The sequence below is a fragment of the Catharus ustulatus genome, chromosome 3 (genome assembly GCF_009819885.2).
Source record: "Catharus ustulatus isolate bCatUst1 chromosome 3, bCatUst1.pri.v2, whole genome shotgun sequence".
In the NCBI taxonomy this organism is placed as follows: Eukaryota; Metazoa; Chordata; class Aves; order Passeriformes; family Turdidae; genus Catharus; species Catharus ustulatus.
Window position 1 is genome coordinate 62,168,793 of NC_046223.1, and position 23,090 is coordinate 62,191,882.

General features: G+C 37.5%; 1 protein-coding gene across 5 annotated transcripts in view; it reads right to left on the minus strand.

Moving 5' to 3' along the window:
• The window catches only part of L3MBTL3 (L3MBTL histone methyl-lysine binding protein 3), an 82,245-nt gene that overhangs the window by 13,614 nt on the left and 45,541 nt on the right, over positions 1–23,090 (minus strand). For all 5 annotated transcript variants that reach the window (XM_033056126.1, XM_033056128.1, XM_033056130.1 and 2 more), the window contains exons 12-18: positions 20,279–20,355; positions 18,775–18,860; positions 16,507–16,617; positions 14,780–14,894; positions 10,544–10,646; positions 2,314–2,460; positions 756–920 (exon numbers count right to left, since the gene is read on the minus strand). In XM_033056126.1, coding sequence (XP_032912017.1) covers positions 756–920; positions 2,314–2,460; positions 10,544–10,646; positions 14,780–14,894; positions 16,507–16,617; positions 18,775–18,860; positions 20,279–20,355 — 804 coding nt within the window. The remainder of the gene's footprint in view (positions 1–755; positions 921–2,313; positions 2,461–10,543; positions 10,647–14,779; positions 14,895–16,506; positions 16,618–18,774; positions 18,861–20,278; positions 20,356–23,090) is intronic.

Genomic DNA, 23,090 nt, shown 5'->3' on the forward strand with positions numbered 1-23,090 from the left:
TTGAGTTGGAAGGGACCCAATAAAGATCATCAAAGTCCAATTCTTAACAAAATAGTTCCATTTAAATAATCAGCTTTAGTGTGGGTTATTTACCATATAATACCACCTCTCCTGTCTCTGTCTCTCAAGACACTACTATTGCTAACACAGTTCATATATTATGAACAAAAAATAAGGTAGCTCATGTAAATATATAACAAATGACACATCTTATTCCAGGGTGTCATCTCTTTCTATTTGAAAATAGTCAACAAAATGCAACTAATTAAAAATGTTCAGAATCCTATTACCTCACATTTCCTCCTGAAAACACTGGATTTTATACTTTTAGCTTCAAATACAGTTTCCAAACTTGCCCTGGAGGATGATATTTATGGTACAAAAAAATTTTCCTGTCATTTTCTGTCAAAAGTGCATGCCAGATGCTGAAAGTTAAAGAATTACTTTTAATTTTTCCATGTATGTACATATTTGTATACATAAAATAATTAGGATACAAATCTAGGAAGAAGAATCTCAATTTCCAACAACTGTATTGTATTTTTCCTCTCCTCTGACAGGTATTTCCTATTTCTTATATACCCTGTGATACTCCCTTCCCCTATATTTCTAATATAAAGAGAGTTGAGGAGCTTCCATCTCCTTCCCACTGCTTGTAAGAATTCCACAGACAAATCACTGGACTCCTTTGCCTAGTAAGATGCTTTCTAAACTGACTCCAAACACCCAATACTTTGAAAGGAACTGAGAGTTACCCAGGTGCCTTCTTGTCTTTCACATTGCATAACAGGGGTTTCTTGCAAGGAGATTTATTTTCTGTATCTTCCAGCTTGGTTGCTTCTGGTACAGTTTTCCCAGATGGCCGATTGTGAGGTGAAGATTTCATACCTATGTGACCAGGGCTGGGGCATTCTCTGTCACTGTTTAAAACAAATTAACAAAATGTTTACAAGTGGAAACAGCTAAAGTGTTGTTTAAATTATTTTATCTATGCATAAAAAGTCAACTGAAAACACTCAAGGTGGGGTTTTTTTGTTTAAGAAATGCAGAGAAGATTTTACTTACCACTAAAAAAACTGTATACCTGGCATTTTCAGAGATCAAAATAAAGAACTCTCTTCTCCATTAAATCAGTGGTAAAATGATAAGGCAATTCAACAGGAACAGAATTTGTCTAATATTACTTTCGATAATAAGCTATCCACTTCAAATATTTGTAACACAAGAACACTTCGAGGTATTATTTTCCTCCTATCCCTTCTCTCTCATAACATATAACTGTGCAGCCTTTAAAGTGTTCTATGCAGCCTCTTAATTGGGAAATGAAAAATGTAGCACTTGACACAGTCTCTGCTACTGAGGACTTTGCTCAAAGTGCTACTGGATTCACTGTAAGGGTAAGCAGGCTACCTGCCAGAGAGTAATTAAGACACTTCAGATTTCTAAAACCCTACATTTATAAGAACAATCCAATCAGGCAGAACTCTTAGACAGCAGAACATTTTGGGTTTTAAATCACAAAGCTAAAAATGTCTCCGAGAAGGCAATTTAAAATACCATTTACTGAAAATATGTGGTTATCCAGTTATTACTGGAAATCTTCACATTTTCACATTTCACATCATTCACATTTTCACATTTACATTAAGGTAACCCTTGAAAAGAAGGGAAAGTGTCTCTTCCTTTCCTTTCCTTCTTAAATTCTCTATTTTCCTCTGTAGCCTAAAAAAAGCACAGGAATCAGTATCCACAATTTCTGAGATAAAATAATCATCTGGAAATAATCATCTTGGTATCGCACTCCTTTGTTTTTTCCCAATGCTCCTGTTTAAAAGCTTCAGCTACAGACTTCAGCATTATTCTTGCAAAACTCAGTCCCAGTAATTTGATTCCCCACTCCCACTGTAAGGACAGAATAGTGGCTGTTCTTCAAAGAGCTACATTAATTTACAGTTCCATCAATAACGCCACTACAGCAAACAAAATAAACACAAAGAAATAATTTTCAAAAGTGAAACCAACTGGTCAACATTCAATTTTAAACTCCAATTAAACACTTAGTCTGGATAGTTACACTGAAGAAGAAACAAAACTCAAACCATAGACAGTAAAATGAGTTATCAGTCTTTGACGACTCCGTGACCTTTTTGATAAGCACTGAAAAAACCATTTTTCTTCCCTGTAAATGAAAACATAGATAAATAGGCAGGCCTTTCTGAAACCATTCAGTCATTGCACAGTTATAAATCACATTAGAGAACACAGAAATAAAATACTGCTGTTAGTCATGGATATTTCTTCAATCATAATTACCTGATTACAGGAGAGGTGGATCTTTCATTTGTTTCCACTTTTCTGTTTCTGGGGATAGGACTGGCTGCAGGCATCTCCCCACTCAATCGGTCAGGTAAGAGGCTTTCTTTGTTCAAGTTCATCTCTGAATATGGACAGCTGACTGCACTAGAAGTTGAAGAAGAAAAATTACTCCTTATTATCAGACACTTTACTGATTTCAAAAAAAATGACACTGGAATTTCCTAGAAGTAGATGCAATAACTTAATATAAAGAAGATTAAAAAAACATGCAGTAAGTAGTCGTACTTTAAAATGTTAATAAATCCACTGAGCAAAAAACTCAACTTCGCATTTCCTTTTAACAGCAACTTGTATAACATAAATTGTATTAATTTCTATTACAACATTCATTGTGGAAAATTGCTTGATAAATGTTTCACCTGCTCCCTCATAAATTTAATGGTATTTATACATACAACACAGGATGCCTTTGACTTTACCCATGTCTCTCCACATAAAGTCATATTACCATGGCTATTTATTTATGTGAAGGAGGATATTTCTATTATGTAATGTCTACACAGATGCTGCATTTTCAAGGGCAGAACATGAGGAATGGTGTACATCCCCTTACTGCAGCTGAGTGCCCCATCTCTGCAAACACTATTTTGCAATATTCCAAAAGAGACTGTGGTATTTCTACAGTCTTTCTTAACATTTCCTATTTCCCTGCACTCCTGCTAGGGAAATAATTTGACAATGAACATTGATACAATGACTTGTAAATACTGCTCTAAGAAATGTGAAAGTTCTACCAAAGTCAGAAAACCAGTATTTGCACAAGAAGCAGGAAAGGGAAAAACAGCAACACAAACCAAAACACATGGGGTTGAACTAGGATTTTTCTTTAGTAGAATGCTCTGCAGTGTTCTGATTAGTCAGCCAGACCACATAATCAACACATCAATAATGATTTCCTAAACTCTGAATAGTATACATATGTCACAACAGTGAACAGCATCACACTCAAATTTTCAAAACTATGTGAGATACAGGACAGACTGTACTACATATGATGCTCCATTTTGTTGCTCGTGAGCTATGGCATTAACTATATTCTGCAAGCATGCTTTCCTATCCACCTGTATTGTTACAATGACTTCCAAAATTTTAAAAGGTAAAAAGTCCATGTTCTGCAATTTTGCTTATTTTCTTTTCAAGAAAGTAGCTACCATAACTACTTATCTTTCCATAAATCACTGCAATATTTTCTATGTTTCACTGATATTTACATGCATAACTTCCAAAGAGAACGGTCTAATATAAACAAGCCATATGCCCTGCCACCTCCAAATTTCAAAAATTAATGGAAAAACAACAGCTTTCACTATAGTTTTCTTTCTATAAAGCACAGCATTAAAAAAGAAGAAGTATGTACTGTACACTCTCCTCTTCCTTTACTAACAAAGCTCTGGGTTCAGAATGAGTATGTAACAGCTGCCGTAATGGGGTTGGACCAATATAGGTGAACTAATTTTGACATCACCAAGATAAACAAAAAGTTGGTAGAAATTTGCATTTCTATCAGCATTTGCATAAAGGAGAAAATTCCTTAAGGCCAAGACAGTTAGCTCTTGCAACCCAGCAAGATAGGATACTGACATTTGATTTCTTCAGTTGGCTCATTTGAAAACAAGAGACAGTATCAACCTTTTATTTTTTTTAATATTATATTATTATTTTAAAATCTTTGAGCAGCTATGCTGAACTTGAATTAGAAAGGAAAAAAAATAGAATAGTTTCTGCTTTTCTCATTGAGATGAGATCCCTGTTCAAGGCTACGCCAAGCAGATGTTGTTCCATAACAGTCTGTACAGTGCTTTAAAGGGACATGCAGCCATAGTCCCAGGTGATGCAATGAAACACAGAACAGTCATCTTTTTGCCTTCTTCTGAGGAACTTTTTGTTTATACATCCAAATCAGATAGAGTCCAGCCACCCAACTGGCTATAAAACACTAAACTTGAAGTATGGTATGCCTTCGATAATGAATTATTTTAGAGATGTGTAAAATATAGAAATGAAAATTGACTTGGAGCATTCACCTTTTATTTCTACTTTCTCTTAAGCAGAATTGGGCATTTTATTTAAATCTATTTATATATGCGTACTTACATTTCTTCTCAGCCTACTGGTTTTGTGTGTTTTAGGACTAGCCTCTGCCAGATGCCTGATGCTGCTGCATCTATCACAACGATCTTTTTTCTCTTTCAAAAGAAATACAAGATGAAAGATACAGACTTCTGCTCAGGAAAAGGTTTTAAGGCACCAATGCCAGTGTGATTTAAGTTCCTGCTGTGACAAACACATACCACTGTGATGAAATACAGTTTTCAGAAATTCATGAATATATTGGTTAATCTCAGTTCTGCTATTGCTACAGGGCAAAGCATGTAATTTTCTTTCAGCTTCCTAGGCTCACAGAGGTGTTTTGAGCAACCTTTCCAAGCAGTTAAAGGGCTGCCACAAGGAAGCACTGAACACTACCAATGTGGTATTTAACTTCAGTTGTGTATTATTAAGCAAGCCTTACTTCCCAATGAAATCTGACAATATGATTGTCAGACTCCAGCAGCTTTTCTGTTTACCAACACCACTAACAGGTTTTAAATAAAAATAATAAAAAAACAACAAACAAAAATAACTTGCCTGCTTATATACTCCCTTTCCTTTTAGTATTTTCTGGAAAAACTGAACTTGAATGACAGTTTCAGTCAACAACAGTTATAATATTTACAACGCTTTGGAACACAAGCTTTAGATGCCTTTTTCTCTGCAATTAATCATTCAAGTTGCTGTATCATTTTTTAAAAACTCCTGGATAGTCCTTTGATGTTACTGTTACTTGAGGCAACAAAAAGAACTCATGAACCTGTGTATGGCTTTGGATCAATCAGTAAATCCTCCTGAATATCAATGCCTCCAGCTTTCAGTTCAGTTTAACTTGTCTACTACAAAAGAATGAGAAAAATTAATCTTGTTATTCCTACATAATAGAAGTATTCAATTTATATAGGACTGTAAGTTTTTAACACAACTCATCTCAAGGGCTCAAAAGTCTTGATGTTTAGATTATTAAGTATTAATAAGGATTTTTTACTCTTCTGCCACCTTAAACCTGGATTTCTGCCCCAGCTTACGTTTTGCTTTAGCACACCATTTTGAAAACAGCAGAAGTTCAGAAGTTAGTTTCCAAAATGATCAGATATCTTTGGCTTGGGGGGGTACCAAGGTCTACCACAGGCTCAGGAAGAATGGCAGGAAGCAACAGCAGCAGCAAATAGTCAATGTGAAACCTCTGCCATTCTTCTGACAGGGCTGTACACCCCCAGCACTGCTGCACAGCTTTGAAACCAGTCCAACACACAGATCTCAATTATCATTGGAGCTGCCTCAGTAAACAAACATTCACTTTAATGCCACCTGACACACACACACCCCCGCACACGAGAGTAATCAGCCATCTCCAAATGCTGACAGCAATTAGCTGTCTGCAGGGCACTACTGAAATGGCAGCAGATTGGCTGGCAGTATGTGTGTCCATGACAGTTTTCCAAGGAAGGGGAGCCACTGTTTCCAGAGTCCTGCATATGCTGAGTAAAAACTGAGCATTAAAATAAGTTTCTGTTTTTACTGAATCATGAAAGATGAAGGGAGAAAAAGGCAATATACTGTTCTGATCATAGGCCTGGGATTTTCAAGTCAACAGAGGGTTTACATAACCAGCCCTTTCCAGAACTGTCTGATGGAACAGAAGTGTAGAGTAGCATATCCTACCTGTGTTTATTTGCAACTGCTCTTCTATGACACTCAAGATCTACCTCTAGGTACAGTTACATACCTATCTATTTTCTGCAAAGTTCAAGGATAGGAGGATAAAACTGGGCTGCTGATAGGCATGGACCTTAGTCTTCTCCAGACATTTGAAGATTCTCCAATCTCATAGCAGTATGCAAATTTTCTGAAGCACAGAGTCCAGATGGAATACTCTCAGCTACACCTAATACCAGAAGGGAACACAGGCCAGGATTCTCTCTTAAACTAAAGAAAAGGTAGCACTCCGTTAGGTCTAAGAACTTGCATACAAAGTACTTTTAAATGTAGACGATTAGTCTTTATGAACATTTGGAATATTTTGCAACCCTGTATCAAGCCACAGACATGTCTCCTGGTTCAGCTGTACTGGCTGGAAATGTCACCAACAGCAGCTCCTCAGTGCCCTTCAGGTGCAAGTTACTGCTGAGCACAGCCAAGGGATGAGGCTGTGTGACAGCTCCAGACTGGGCTATGGATGGATTAGACTGTCTAGAGCAGCCTATGTCCAGGTGACCACATCAGTTGGTAGGAATCTATAATTAACAAGAAACCTTCAGAGAAAAGATCCTCACAGCATCTGAAGGATGTGTTTGGGTTTGGTTTTTTGTTGGTTTTATTTGTTTGTTTGTTTGTTGTTTATTTGTTGGGTTTTCTTGCTGGTTTTTTTTTTGCTGATGGATTTTAAGTGATCTCTTTACTTCAGAATTTATGAAAACATTTTTAACAAGTCTTAAAACAAGCAATACAACTATTCTCTTTCACAAATTACAGTGCATGTTTATCATCAAAGCATTCATTTTTTAGGAGAAAGCTCTTCAACAGTCTAAACCTGAATCAAGAATACTTTAGAATGGATTTGACTGGTGCAAATGACCTTACATAAAAAATAAAATTAAATTTGAGACTGGCATCAAAAGCCAGCTGACAATTACTTCAACAGACACTTAAAAGGTGTGACCTCCTGCTGAGTAGAGGTTTCTATGTTTACACAACATGTGTTGTCTTACAACACAGCCTCTACCACAGCACTTCCAGTTCACTTCAACTTACACTTAATGCATGGGAAATTTGAAGTTTCTGGCAAAAATCTTTACTCATGAAGAATTGACTCAAAACTCGAATGAACTACAGTAATTTCACGACTATAAGGCGCGCCCTTTTGACTAAAATTTTCCCCTGAACCTGGACGTGCGCCTTATAGTCCGGTGCGCCTTATCTGATGCACAAAGTTGTGACATTTGCCACCCCGGAAGTGTGAGCTGTGAGCCATGCGGGGAGCCAGCAGTGCCACGGCAGCCGCGTCCAGGCGGTCCCGGGGGCCCACAGCTGCTGGGTGAAGGCGGACCAGGGGGCCCGCGGCACCACCCCTACTGGGTCCAGGCGGGCCAGGGGGCCAATGGCTGCCGGGTGAAGGCGGGCCTGGCGGCCTGTGGCACCACCCCTACTGGGTCCAGGCGGGCCAGGGGGCCAATGGCTGCCGGGTGGAGGCGGGGCCTTGGCCAGCAACTGTGCAGGGGGAACTGGGGGCAGAGCCTCGCTGCAAAAAAAAAGTGCGCCCTATAGTCCGGTGCGCCTTATCTGATCTACAAAGTTGCGAATTTTGCCGACTCCTGGGGGGTGCGCCTTATAGTCCGGTGTGCCTTATGGTCGTGAAATTATTGTACTTACAACTGACCTCTTTGCACTCCTGCTTGAACTTGAGAATTACTGCATGCATTAAACATCAGGGTATACAATTCACAGTCATAAATATGCGGGTGATCTGCATAATGCTAACAATCTGTGCATCAGGCTGTTTCAGCTGCGCCACACATAACCCTAGATCAACGGTTGAGAGATACCAAGTCCTTAGTAACATCAACTTCTCCAAAAAGTAAATGCTGTAGCACTGCTATATAATTAATCACCGAGGCTTTCATCTGATTCCTAAGGAACAAGCTCTCAAAATTATTTCAGAACTACTTAGCATTTTAAATTATCATCTTTTCGGCACACAGGCATTTATGCATTGCACCTCATCACAAAAAACAAGATAAGCATGGTTAAATACATTTCAGGGTTGCCAAGATAAAAGAGCCATGGGAATGCTACCTGATGTGGAAAATTTTACAGATTTAAAAATCTCCTTGTTAATTCAGGAAAAAAGTGGTGGTACAATGCTAGAATTTTTGTGGAGACCTGGACTCTCAAGTTTGTAGGCTCCAGATGAGAACAAATCTCATTATTTTCCACAGAAATACTCAAGAACAAAACTAGAATATCATCACAGAGGGCAAATAAACAGCTAGTGAATAAGATAACTACTGGTAAAATATATTTGCTATGAAACAGCAAATATCTGTCTTATGTTCAACATAATCTTCTTGGTTATATTTTTATAGCCTAGAACTATCAGTTAATGTGCGAATAATAGGATTGCTTAGACTACAATAAAATAAAAAAGCACAGTGAAATGCCATGAGTTTGTTTCTTTTCTTAATATTCAGGATGAGTAAGTATAACAACCTTTAAACAGCGTGGAAAATGTAGCTATAAAAGCAAAGGCTACACAAAGAAAATAGAAATATAGCTCTTACTCATCCCATCTAAAGCATGAGAACTTTTATTACCAATGTTTATTTAGAGAGATCATAAATTAAAAACTTTTCAGACAAATTTACTTACTTTTTTTTTTTCTTATTTTAAGTTTCAACTTTGGGTTGAAACCCTTGGTATGTCCACCTGATTCTAAGTAATTGAGATGACATTTAGTAAGGAATTGGAATTTATTGCCTCGCAGATTAGATGCAAAAATAAATCATACAAGTCTACCAGAATATGAAATTAAATTAGTTCTAGATAAGCAGTCAGGAAGCTTTTTAGGCAAATCTAGTTTAGTTTACATTTGCAGTGGTCTGAATGTAGAAGGTTACAGTACAGTAACAGATGACAACCTCTTAAGGACTGGCTTGACTGTTTAAGGAATTATCCTACTTGTTGAGTGAAATAAAGGGAAAGTAAAAAAGGAAAGGTAGAAATACAGGTAGGAAAAAAAAAAGAAAAATAAGACAGAAAAAGAGACAGTGGTGTGGCCTACTGTCATGACAACTCCATCACAGTTCATACTGCAACAAGTTTTGTCACTGGAGCTATCCCAGCTACGTCCCTTCCTGGGGATAAAGCCTGTCCTAGCATCAGGAACTCTTCTGCTCCTAACAGCACAAATAGTGCTCCTGCTGCAGACAGGGAAGAACTAGCAGCAGAAGATGCCTTTTGCATATCAAAATGCAGCAATACAGTAAGTTTTGATGGCCAGGTGTCTTTGATAGGGATTAGTCAGGAACTTAACACATGGTGATAAACCAGCAAAACCTTGTAGCATAATTTGAGTCAACAGGACATAATTCTCTCAAAAACGTGAAAAGATTGCAGACCTCACTCTTGGATCAAGGTAGTTTGAAAAGATACTTTAAAAAATGTATAGATAAATAACCAAAGAGCAGTCCTCTAATCACATGTGAAAGCAGGAAGAACAAAGTGATAATGACATTTGAGAATTCTATGACTGTGTAATGGAAAAATGACAACTTTTGGAAGCCCTAATTTGCAAAAAGGTAACAGGATGATATTTAGAGTGCTTCATTCTCAACATACTATATTACTTGTACACTCCTTACTGTAACACTCTGGATTCACCTCACACTGTAAATATTTATAAAAGAATAAAATTTAAACTCAGGAAATGTTTCCCATTTACTTGGTCATTGTCACTTTGTCCCCTCCATTCCATTCTCCCATGCTAATATCAGCTACTCTCTAGGATGAGATGTCCATATTTCTGCATTATACTTCAGAAGGTGTTCAACAAAGCAACTTTAGAAACACTAAATAGAAGCAGCACATTGTCATTCGGGAATATGTCAACTGGAATTTCCTTTCTAGCATCGTTCCAAGCCAACAAGCAAATCCTTACCCTTATCAACCAAGCAGGACAAAAAACATCCAAACCATAATAAAATCAGTGGCCTCGTATTTCAAAAAGTTCAAAACTTACTGCTTTATATATATTTATATGTCTGTAACATTTTTGCAATCTGGACAGCAAACTGAGGAATTCCCAAAGGAACAAAATACAGAGTAACTGAATCTCCAATTGTAACAAAGTAATGTACAACAAATCTTACCTCAGCACACCCTGGTGAAATGAAGTTACAGATTGCTAATGTTTATTTCAGCATGTTCACCATGGTAACTGAAATAACTGCATATTTAGGTTTACAAGATTTCCTATTTTTTTCCAGATTGGATCTGTTTTCTTATGAACAACAATTTAAAAGAACCATCTGCACACGTCCCTCAATTGAAAGAATAAAATCAGCTTTACAGAACATACCTATGATGGCCGATATGTCTTGCTCTTTTAATGTGTCCAACCCCCTTACATCCTGCTGTGGGACACCCTCCATGCTCTAAAGCTTCCACCAATTCCAAGGGACCTGCATGTCAGGTGAAATTACAAATGAGATTTTAAAAACTGATCTAATATTTTAAAGCTATATAAATATGTATGAATACCAGTGCATTCTAGCAAGGATGAAGAAATAAATAAACAGAAATACTTTAATAATACATTCTGTAAAAGCATGATGTATATTTAGACAACCTAATCCACTGGAGAAATAATTTTATACTGTGCGATTAAATCTCTACAACAGAACCACATCTATACAAAGAACACAAATCTTCAGGACCTGCATGACCTCAAATATTTTCTTCTGCTATCTACTTTTAGTTGGAACCTAGTTGTTTTGCAAGAGCACAGAAAAAGTAAGTTACCCTATCCCTGTTCCTGAAGACTGGGAGGTGTTTGTAATGTGTACTGTCCTTAGACATATTTTAACTGAAGTTTTCCAGTAAAAAAGATGTGAAAACGAAGGCTGAAAACACTACTAAAAAGAGCAATCCATCAGGAGATTTTTGACTTTTTCACTTCTCCAAATTCATGTGTCCATCTGATTTTCATCAGCCTGTAACAATGATGCCTGCAGACATTAAAGGGCGCGTGCCAAAAGGAGCTCTGAGGCCCAAGCAAACACAATACATAACCCACGGTTTCACAGCAAGTGAGAGACAGCCGTGCTACAGTACGTGACACTGGGAACACCTGTTGTGCCTCCGCTAGCGAGCACCGTCTCCCTCTAGTACCAGTTCTTCTTGAAAAGCACACGAACTTGCCTCTCCCCCTACAGATAACAATACAGGCATGAAAAGGTCTATTTAAATATTCTTCCAGATGAAAGGTTTTTGCTCGCAGATGGATAATGAAAGGCAGAGAATTATTATGTATAATTAGGGCAGTCTAAAAGCTTTTTTTACCAAATGCTCCAGCTATGCAAATAGTGCAAAACTATTGCTACACTGAAATCCAAAGACTTCTATAGCCTTTAATGACTGTAATGGATGAGAGAATACGGAATTTCACCTTGTCTACCTTTATGCAGAAATCATGCTTATAAAGTAGCAAGTAAGTGGACTCAAGAGGAAGAGTTATCTGAATGGAGATATTTCTGTAAAGAGAAGTCCCAGTTCACTGATGTTCTGATTTTGAAAAAATTAACTCCCTATAAATGTTCTCTCTTCACTTAAAAAATTTGAACTCCTTAAAAACATTATTTAGAAGGGGTACAAGGGGTTGTCCATGTTTATGTGAGAAGTTCCTGTTTGCATCACCGTGAAACAATGAACAATATTAAAATCAACACCAATACTTGGCTCTTAATTCCCTAACTGTTATCAGAAAGGTCAGGATCCTTAACGATGACTTGATTACAGTAATTTCACAATTATAAGCCGCACTTTCGGGTGCCAGCAACTTTTCGTTCTTTGTCCACATATAAGCCACACCTGATTATAAGCCGCACGTCCGGTGTCGGTAACTATCTTGGCTTACAATACAGAGTGTTGTAAAAGGCATCTATTCTATCACCATCTGTTGAGGGTGGGGGCAGTGATCCTTATCTCCATGGGAGTTATTCTGCTAATGAGACATGAATTGAAACCAGGCAGGGCATTGTTCTCTATCTTTTCACAACCCATCCTTCCTCCAGCAAGTCATTTTCTGCTAATGGCCCACTGAGCCCCACTGTGGGACTGATAAAATTACTGCATCCCATTGGAAGTTGCTCCAGCCGGGGGGAAGAGCCCAGCATTTCTTACCAAGATAAAAACAGGTTTTGGGACACTAAGGGAGCCCCTTTCTCCACTGGACTCCAGAGGAAAACCGGATTTCTCCACATCACCACTGGACCTCCGGAGGGAAACTGCACCTTCTGCAGGAGCACTGCTCCAACTGAATCACATCTGTCACTGCAGGAGGATGCAGCCACCATTTAATGGGACTGCTATCAACACCCTGCCTGACGGGGTGTCAGGTTGTACTCCGACTTTGTCAGGGTTTGGAGTTTGTTTCTTTGTAGTACTGTATTTCTATTTTAATTTCCCTAGAAAAGAACTGTTATTCCTAATTCCCATATCTTTGCCTGAAAGCCCCTTGATTTCAAAATTATAATAATTTGGAGGGAGGGGGTTTACATTCTCCATTTCAAAGAGAAGCTCCTGCCTTTCTTAGCAGACACCTGTCCTCCAAACTAAAACAGTAACTTTTCATTCTTTGTCCATATATAAGCCTCACCTTATTATAAGCCGCACTTCTGGGTTCGGACCAAAATTTTAGTCAAAATGGTGCAGCTTATAATCATGAAATTACTGTACATCTGAAAACAGTATGAATACATGAACACTGGGAACTGCTCTAGACTAATATTGTTAACCTTGCACAGCATTCACACAAAGCTTCTAATGTGAAAGACAGGGATCTGGACATCATCGTTGAAAGTCTTATCATACTGACTGAGGCAGAAACTGTCTTGCAAAATATTTTTTTCCCCTCCTCATGATACCTTTGCAGAAGTCTGGAAATACCTTTTAATTTACCTGGAAGTAATATTAGCATTTTTATAATATTCTACATGGCAATAAAACAAATCATATTGTTGGATTCATATTTTATTCAGGAATCATTCTATTTTATAAGTATTTGCGTAGTTTATTACTTTTTTCCTATTTAGTAGATGGTCAACTTCCTCTCCTGTCATATCATCCATCTTAGTTTTTGCAGCCTAACAGAAATTTACTTCTACCAGTCACATCCTAAAAGGGATGAACAGTGCAGTGCCTCCCAAGCCACCACCTAGAGGAGACGACATGTTATATGTGATGGGCACCTGTACCTTATTTCTTTTAATGCCTCCAAAACCAAGAATTTCCATATTTTATACTCCCACCTAGGCTAAGGTTTTTATCTATATATCAATCTTATATAATAGAAACGTCTCAAACTCATTCAGCTCTTCTGCCATATGATACAATTTTTATTTATATGGCCACAGGCTACTTTTCCCACTGGGTTGCTCATTCAGCACACTGGACAGCATATCTCACATTAAGAAGCAGATATGCAGCATCATGTCTTCTCCTCACTATTCACTCTGTGCTTTGGCACTTATGGCACACTATTCAGATTCTGAAGGCAGAATGATTAACTTCCTAACAGGCAGTCATCACTGTACTGCTGGAGTGCTCAGGAAACTAATGAATATATTCTGATCACACCGTGGATAGGAATCATTTCTTCATGGCATTTAGAGACATTTAATTGAGGTACTGTCATTTTCAGGTAACACATTCACACAGGTAACACATTCACACTGGCTTATCCCAGTTATTTTACTTTTTTATTTTCTGAGTACCTGGCATTGCTCAGCATTTCTTATTTTCCAAGCACAGTTGTTTCTGACCTTGTCACAGCTGTGAATACTCAGCACTTGTGCAAACTACCTCAGAGTCATTATATAAACTAGTCTCAGAGAAGAGCACTCACTTAAAAACTCATCTGTTCAAAGTTTGGCTAAAGTGATTTCACTGCCATTATCCAGAAACACAGTGGCCTAGGCAGGGAAGTATTTACCAACAAGTCTCTTCTCCCTGCAACCTCTCCCACTTCTTCAACAAATAAAACAAAATCCCCAGAGAGGACAAGCTGGTAAATCCAATGTTATTATTGGTACCATGCTTCCGTTAGATTTATTTTCAAAGTGGGCACCATTAATCCTTTTTTGCTCTGCTGAAGAAGAAAAGGAAGTTAGTTGTTTTTGAGGATTTGCCACAGCTTTTGAAAGCAGTGCTTTTTTAGTGCACTCTGGACTCCTTTGAGCCAAAAAGTATCCATCAAGAGAGATGTGAACAAAGGATCTTAAGAGTGATACCCTACCCCTACTGAGTGTCACAGCAGTTTCAGTACTGGCTTTGAGAGGGCCAGGATTTTAAACAACAGATCCTTTACATTACTTCTGGTTTTGACTGTGGTTCTTGTATTTCCATTGCAGAAAGGGTCAATAAAGCCATCTACTAAAAAGTGATTAATTACTGACTGTTGATTTTGCACTAAATGTCACATTTGCAATTATTTTGCATATCCTAGTGGCTTCTCTTCTTTGAATAGCACTGGCAGGGGAAAAAAGCACAGCACACATGTATTTTACTGCCATTACATTAGTGTGGTTTCCCTTACTAAGTGGGGGCTGAAGGGGGTGTCCAGTTTTCGTACACCAGCCTGCAGGATGGATATCAGGGCTGTCGACATCAGTCCAATAATCATAAATACTATCCCAGCCATCAAAATGAACCTAAAATACAAAAAGGTGCATTTCAGATCAGGAAAATTCTCCATAAAATCAGTTTACCTGAGTAATCTTGAGAAACAACATGTTCATTACATAAGTCACTTTCAGAGAACAATTTAAGTTACACAGAAAGTACATGCACATTACATTCTGGACCCAAGTGTACTCTCACTAAAATAAAGAGTAAACAACCATATGTCATATGATTGTTTATTGTGTTATCAGGCTCAAATCCCAGGAATAATGCAGTTCTCACATTAGTTCTCAAATTAATACTTAAATTCAAGCATTTTTCTACCTTTTTAGTCTCTCAAAAAACCACACAAATATTCAAATGTTTTTAAATCTCCTGCTTGAACTGGATTTAAGAACAGCAGAGTAGTAAGGAAAGGACTACAAAAATAGAATTTATCTATAAAAAACAAACAATTCCCCTACCATACAATCAACAATTTTAAAAAATCAGACTGTACAGGATAAAGAGTTGAAACTGAAGAGAAAATTAAGCATGTGACTTTGCAGGACAGCACCAGTATGGCTTATACACACACTTTTTCACATGAAAGCTAAATATCTTCAAATTTTGCATGACCTCTGTATCAGTAAATTCCTCGGATCTCTCACATGCACAGGTGTGGATGCATGTGCACACAGAGACATGCCAACAGAGCTCTTTCAACATACACTACAGCGACAAATTACTGTCCTAGAACTTGCAAATCCTGTAATTTATTACAATAGATAGGAGAATGAGTTTTTTCTTTGTTTTGGCATTGTGGGGTTTTTTTAATTTTTATTTTGCAATGTCCAGCTTAAGGTTGAAAATGCGTAGGTGTGAAGATACTAGTTCTGTTGGCTTCCTACCAGCAGTTAATTCAGATGATTCAAAATGAAATGTCAGCTGCATCTCCTGCTTGAAATAACAGGCATGCCTAGAAAATCTGTACAAACTTCAAACACACATCCTTCATTTTGAATTGGATATCTGGTATATGTTAGCACTTCTAACACTTAAGGGCTTCAGAGCAGAAATCGGTTTCGTGCAATGAAAGAAAATTAATTCAAGTACGCAACTTTTGCAAAACACATCCAAAATACATTAATTTAGCTTAATCCAATCCAAAGCCCATAATTAACAGAAACTTCAGAATTGCAGAAAGCACTGATAAAGGACAAGAGATTAGGGTTCTTTCATATCTCACATATTATCTCTCTCTTCCCCTTGGAAACTTACAGAGACTGATTCAATTAACCTAGAACAAATATTTTACGGTCCCTAATACAAATATCAAAGCAGCCCTTTGACACTTGATATTAAATAATCACATTTCTTGATAGAATAGACAATTGTCTCCTATCAGCTATTTCCAATGCAAATTTCCAATACATTCAACTCTGCTCTCTATCTATCCACCTCAGCATGAGTAAGAGGACAATAAAACAGTCCATTCCAAAGGAATTATGCATATATCAATTAGTGAAAAGCAAGAGCAAAAGCTTAACAGGACAGAGCAATGCCCTCCATTTCTTTCCATGGTTAATTTTGCAGCTATAGGATTTTGGTTTTACAAAGTTCTCATCATTTACTTACGCAGGATAAGACAGAGAAACTTACTTTTATTCTATAGTCATCAGTATCTACAATGGTTGCTACTCTGATAAATATTGGATTTCTCTTGTCAACCACTTCAAGTTTCATGTTTTTCTGAAAGCCATGAGAAGGTTTCTAGAAAAGAACAATACTGTGAATACAACACTGTGAAACAACAAAACCTCAAAATCTGATGCAGCTTTAAAATATATATAATCCATTAAAAACTTTCTGCCTTTGTTTTTTCAAATTTGCCCTCATTCTACTAGAAACTTAAGCATAAAAGCGTAATTCAAACTAGTGTTATCAGTATAGTGAAACAAAGTAACTACTTTGGGATTCCAGGTTCTCCTGGAGTGGACTGGATTCAAGCCATCCAAGGATGAAAATGGGTATATCTTCAGTTTGAATCAGTTCTGGTTTTTTCCCTAAATTCTCTAGGAAAGATTTCCTAGAGATTTTGGCCAACAGCTTCATTGCAGTATTTAATAAAGCATTACATACCAGCTGCCTGAAACGTCTATGAAATTGTCTACAGGAAACATATTTGTGCTTTCTGGTATGTATTTTTGTTTCATGAATCAAACCCTCTTTCAGTCTCCTACTGAATACATAACTAATCCACAGCATAACAGTAACAAACAAGACCAAATGCCTGGGTTTGTAATACTGTTTTGACAAAATTAGCGTCTTTGGTAGGAGTATCAGATTTTGTGTTTGTCATCTGCAGTTATGAAAACTAAAGCAAAGTTATTTCCATTTTAAAGGAACATATTCAGAAGACAAGTTATGAGGTTTATTCTAGTTTTTTAGGAAAATAATGTATCTGTCCCTCCAGGACTTCACAGAGTAATGGTGTTTTTTCTTCAGCTGCAGCTTAAGAACTCAATTTTCTCCCATAATACAACACAAACACTTTTACTGTCTCAGATATAACCAAATAACTTCCTAATCCATGCTCAGGGTATTTGTGCTGAGAATGTAAGATTGATAAACAGTACTATGACAAACACGCCTTGGGTTGATAAACTGCAGGTCATTAATAACCTCTGGTAATCTCCTGACCCCAGGAACTGCTATAAACAACACATTTTGCCTTTTGTTAATCCAGCTCTTAGCAAAATTGAGGATTAGAGTCCCTAATTTGGAAAGCTGAGGCAAACATGCTTCAGATGAACATGCTGAGAGACAAGGGCTGGGAGCTACCAGCTACCCAGTGCTGGCTCCCAACAGAAATCCAAGATGATCAGAGGGATGGAGCACCTCTCCTATAGGGAAAGCCTGAGAGAATTGCTTTTTTTCAGCCTGGAAAAGAGGGGTGATCTAATTGCAGCCTCCTAGTACCTGAAGGGAGCCTACAAGAAAGATGGAGAGGGATCTTTTTACAAGGACATGTAGTGACAGGACAAGAGGAAATTATTTCAAACTAAAAGAGAGTAGGCTTAGATTAGATATTAGGAAATAATACTTTACTGTGAGGATGATGGGGCACCTGAACAGGTTGCCTAGAGCTGTGGATGTCCAACCCCTTGAAGTGTTCCAAGCCACACTGGATGGAGCTCTGAGCAACCTGGTCTAGTGAAAGGTTTCCCTGCCCAAGGCAGGAGGGGTGGAACTAGACGGTATTTAAGGGCCCTTCCAGCTCAAGCCATTGTGTGATTCCTTTCTGGAGTAGGGACCAACACTGAAATCTTAAGAGCTCAAAAAGATGGATCACTGAAAGAAACTAGCAAGTACAAAGATAAAAGAAAAGGATGTTGCCCACAAAAGCATAGTTAAGCTGGGGAGCTGCCTGTGGATTGTGCCCACGTGCCCTTGTTTCAAGCTTGCAGAGGAAAAAGTCTGCTGAAGGGCATTGAAAACAAGCCCAAGACAATGGACTTGGGACATGGACAAACAGGCTAACCTCTCACATTCATTTTTATACTGTATCTATCGCACCATATAAAATGTACAGAAATACAAATCTTCAAAATATATTATCATGACTCAGTAGATATCTCATTATTTGTAATAAGTAGGTAGTAATTTTCCATAGCAAATTACACTGATTAATAATACATTTGTAGTATTTAATCCCATTTATAATAATTTTAAAAATACAGTAATAGTTATTTATAATAATCTGATTTCTAACAGTGAACTGAAAACTTGCATAAAAATAAACCACCTATTATGCAATTAATTAATTGGATACATTTGGAAACATAGGAACACCATATATGTATTATCTTTAAAACAAATTTATTACATGAACTTAAAAGCATGAAAAAAACTTGAGCATTTTCTCACCACTTTAAAAGCCCTTGCAGGTGCAGGTAATGAACTGGTTTCTTCCAAATACTTTTCCCAAGAAAAATGCTTAGCGTGTGGATAATCTGGCACAGAGGAAATAGAAGCAAAATTAAACACAGCAGTGAAAAATAATGAAGTTAATAGCTAATTTACAGAGTGAATAGCACTTTTATAATACTGTTTTGATTAATACATTGGACTTATAAAATAATTGCAAGAAAGGCCCTTCTAAACCGTCTCTGATAAATTCACTATACAGGTTAAAAGTGTCAACAATCCTCTCATACACACTGCTGAGTAGCTATCGTACACAATTGCTTTGGATACGAGAATATTATGTGATTCCCTCTGCAATATAAATAATGTGGACTGGAAAAATCTGTCTACTTAACTGAGGAAATTAATTCAAGTAACAAACAGTCATTCACTGGTTAAAAATCTAATCAGTGATAGCTTTGTACCACAGTTGAGCACATCTGACTACTAGTTACGCTTTTACTGAGCAATTTTAAACTAAATTTCTAAGAAAATACCCTGGACATTTATGAATAATCAACGGACATCATCAAAGAAGATCCTGCCTTTCTCAGAAAATGTCATGTTAATAAAACACTCTAGGGAAGAAACACAAAGACAGTTTGGCTGTTAGAGAAAACACAGTGCCTGTCCTTCACCTTCACTCTGCACCAGAAGTTTAACTTGAAATTCAAACATTAGTATTCATAAGCTAGAAGAGAACAAAACCAATTCTAATTTGTTTTACAAGGGATTCACTGAATAATAGCCTGCAATTAACCTGACAGACAGACTGTTTATGACTTTTCAAGATTGCTGGCTATTAGAGATTTAGTCAAAGTCAGTTTTAACCAATTAAAACTTTCCATGTTCTCAGACCCCAGATGCCAGTTTCTGCAACAGGGCGTTTAGGTCATCAGCCATACATAGCAGTCCCGAAAAACAGTCTCAAGTTTCACGTTAAGGAATATACTTCCTTCCTTCTTTATCATCTCTCTCATTGCATTTTCCTTCATTCAAAGACCCCTTACAAGTTTGATTCCTTGATCATGTAGGGCAATTTTCTCATGAATCCATTACTTTGGACACTCAGTTCACATGAAGATGCTTCTTCTATGCAATGATCTCATGCACCTGGAATTTGCTCTATCAGCATTTTCAGAATGTGAGTCTTACTCGTCCTTCATTCAGCCAAAAATGCAAACTTGTTCAGATTTCAAGGGAGAGCTTTCATGAGTAGATGTCTCTTTACTAAATCAGTATGTATTTGCACACTTAATGCCTAACATCTATTATACTTATATTTTCAATATATTAAGTCCTGTAAAAGAATTTACAACTCTGCAAATACAAACTCCTGATTACAGAAAGAAAAAAAATCAGGAGAGGTAACAGAAAGCTTATTGCCAACTTATGATTGTATTTTAACCATGCTACCTGACTACAGCCACCTTAAATCTTTAAGACACGCAACAAACATACAAACCTGGTGGAGTGATGAGAGTTCTTTTATGTTCTTTACACCATCCAACAGGATGAATATGTGGGCTAGCTGCCTCACACCTAGAGGAAGGAGAGAAAAAAGGGCCTGAAAATGCAGCTCTTCAGACATCCTATTATGCTTACAAACCAAGACCTACAAGAGAGACAAATTCCAAACAACCCACAACACCCTCAACTTAAACTGCAAACATAACCTGAACACATGAACACATCTAACACAGACTTGTTACCACCCATACAAGCATAAGGCTTTATTTACAATTTTGCTGGAAGATCAAGAAAATCAAGTCCTTTAAATTAGTGGTAGATCTCTTTTGAGAAGCTATGATGTTGGATCTGAAAGATTTACAAGCAGACTCTTGGTAGAATCATGTTGGCTAGTTGCAAGAACATCATAATCCCATCAAAGACAGATGGAGTCTTGCAATGCCAGTAACAAAATTTTAAACCAAAAGCTTAAAGATCTTGATTAATGGAGGCAGAGGAGAAAATCCTGTATAACTGCAATGCACTGCCAATGGCAAGCAAAAATTCAAAACTGCGTTCTGAGTGGTTTAAATGGAGCTGTAAACATGTCACTGTAACCCAGCAGCACATAAACAAAGTAAGTCTGAGAAAAACTCTGGGGTGGAAAACCACCCCCCCCAAAAAAAACCAACCAAACAAACAAACAAAAACAAAAACAAAAAAAAAATCCCCAAAAAACACAAATCAAAACCAAAAGACAAAAAATCAAAGAATTTTAGGCCTCAAACCACACAAAAGAATTAGTGATCCAAGGCTGAAAATTGCTCTTAAAATACAGATCAAATTCTCTTGCTCAAAGGGTTAACAACTTCCCATATTTTCTGTCAAGTGCACCTTATTTTGCACTCCTGCTGTTGCCTGTGGCCTGCCACAAGAGCCTCAGCAGTCTAACAGAGGCAGGGAGAGCTGTGTGTGCTGGCATTTGTCTGGAGCAGGGAGAGGTCACTCTCACTGTGCTCACTGGGTCGCTTACATTGTGCACACACCAAAGCAGAAGTGAGTGCTGGCTATCGAGTCCTCTCACAAAAACAAACAAAAGAGACACACTCTAAGAAAAAACTGATCTAAAAGCAGACAAGAGAAAACCTGTTTAAGCCTTCTGTAATATTAAATTATTATATATATAACTATGTATCTTTATTACATATTAGGATATTATTTCATAACACATTTTGCACAATAAAAGTGTATATAATACATAATGTATATACTATCATTATTATATTAGTAAAGTATATATTAGTATTATATTATAGTAATATATTATTATATTATTAGTAAAGGCAACAAGTACAACTGATCTACAGGAAAAGTAAAAAGCTATCAGGCTCTACTGTGAAACATGCACCATCCTTCTGTGTGCATTGATTCTTACTGATGGTTTTTGAGTTGACCAAACAACTGACAGTACTTTTTAAATGAAATATATTGTATTTATGTAGTCAGGATGACTAAGAAACATGCTGCTGACACAAAAAGCCAGCATCACTCTGCAAGGCACTGCACTACACCATGCAAACACAGTTTGCCTCTATTTAGCTGAAAACTCATGTATTATAGCCACATATTACCCATGTAGATCTGCCCTCAAGGACCTCGCTTCTCATAGGAGCCTGACCCATCTAATTTCTTCTTTAGTTTTATAAATTCAGTATCACAGTGCACACCCTCTCTCCTCCACTATTTCCCATCCCTCAAGGTGTTTCAGTAGCTGACATTAAATATTTCCATCTATGCTCCCCCTGCTCTCTTCTGGAGAACCCCACCACTATTTCCATCTCTCCAGTGGCCATGAGCTCAGTGCCCCACCCACTCCAAGGACCCAGCAAGTGAAGCCTGAGTAAGTGGAAGTAGCTAAGGCCTATTCCCAGTTCTCCAGGGAGAGATCAAGAAATCAATCTTGAGCAGCCAAGTAACAGCCTAGATTCAAACACCGTGTCTCCCTCTGTGATTTCCAAACACTTCTCAAATACTTAATGAGAAGACAAGCAGAGAGCAGCCATCCATGAAGACACATACTTCATATAATAATCACTGAGCAAAATATCAAACCACTCGTGATCCAGTTTCTATTTAATCCCTCTTTGAAGTCAATGCCTCCACCATTAGACTGGAGAATAATAGGTATTCTCTCTACTTTCCCTCAGCCTGAGTTACTAAAGCAAAATACTGAACAGTGTGAGGTTGCTCTCTGTGAGTGTTTACAAAATAACAGTTATCTGCATCTACCCAGAAAATATTAGCATGCTGGAAGCCCAAATTAATTAAGTTCCTTTAATTAGCAATATTAATTTAAATACTTCTAAAGTATCATAGGCTGATAATGTGCAATACCTCAAAAAGGATGCAACAAACTGTGCATGAGAGAAGAAGAAACTAAAGCTAAATTATGCAGGCACTCCTTAGTCTTACGATTCAAAATGCCAGGTCTGCAGATCTGGAACACAAACATACTTTAGGGATTGCAAAGGGAAACACAGCACAGAAAAGATGGTAGACTGGACCCTGAGCTACGCCACATTACAGTCTTGAACCTTCACTTCATAAAAGAAAAATTAAGGAGCACATCATACCTGAAATACATGGAATAACTTTTTTTCGTTTTAAATCTGAGAAGTATTTTACATGATGTCTAAAACTCAGTATGGAGCTCAACAATAGAAATGCAGGCTGGGTGCCTCAGAACATTGTCTCATAACAAGCACTTGTCTAGCCTTCTGCCTAAACAGAGCAAAGCACTAATGATGAAAAATACTGCCCAACATAAT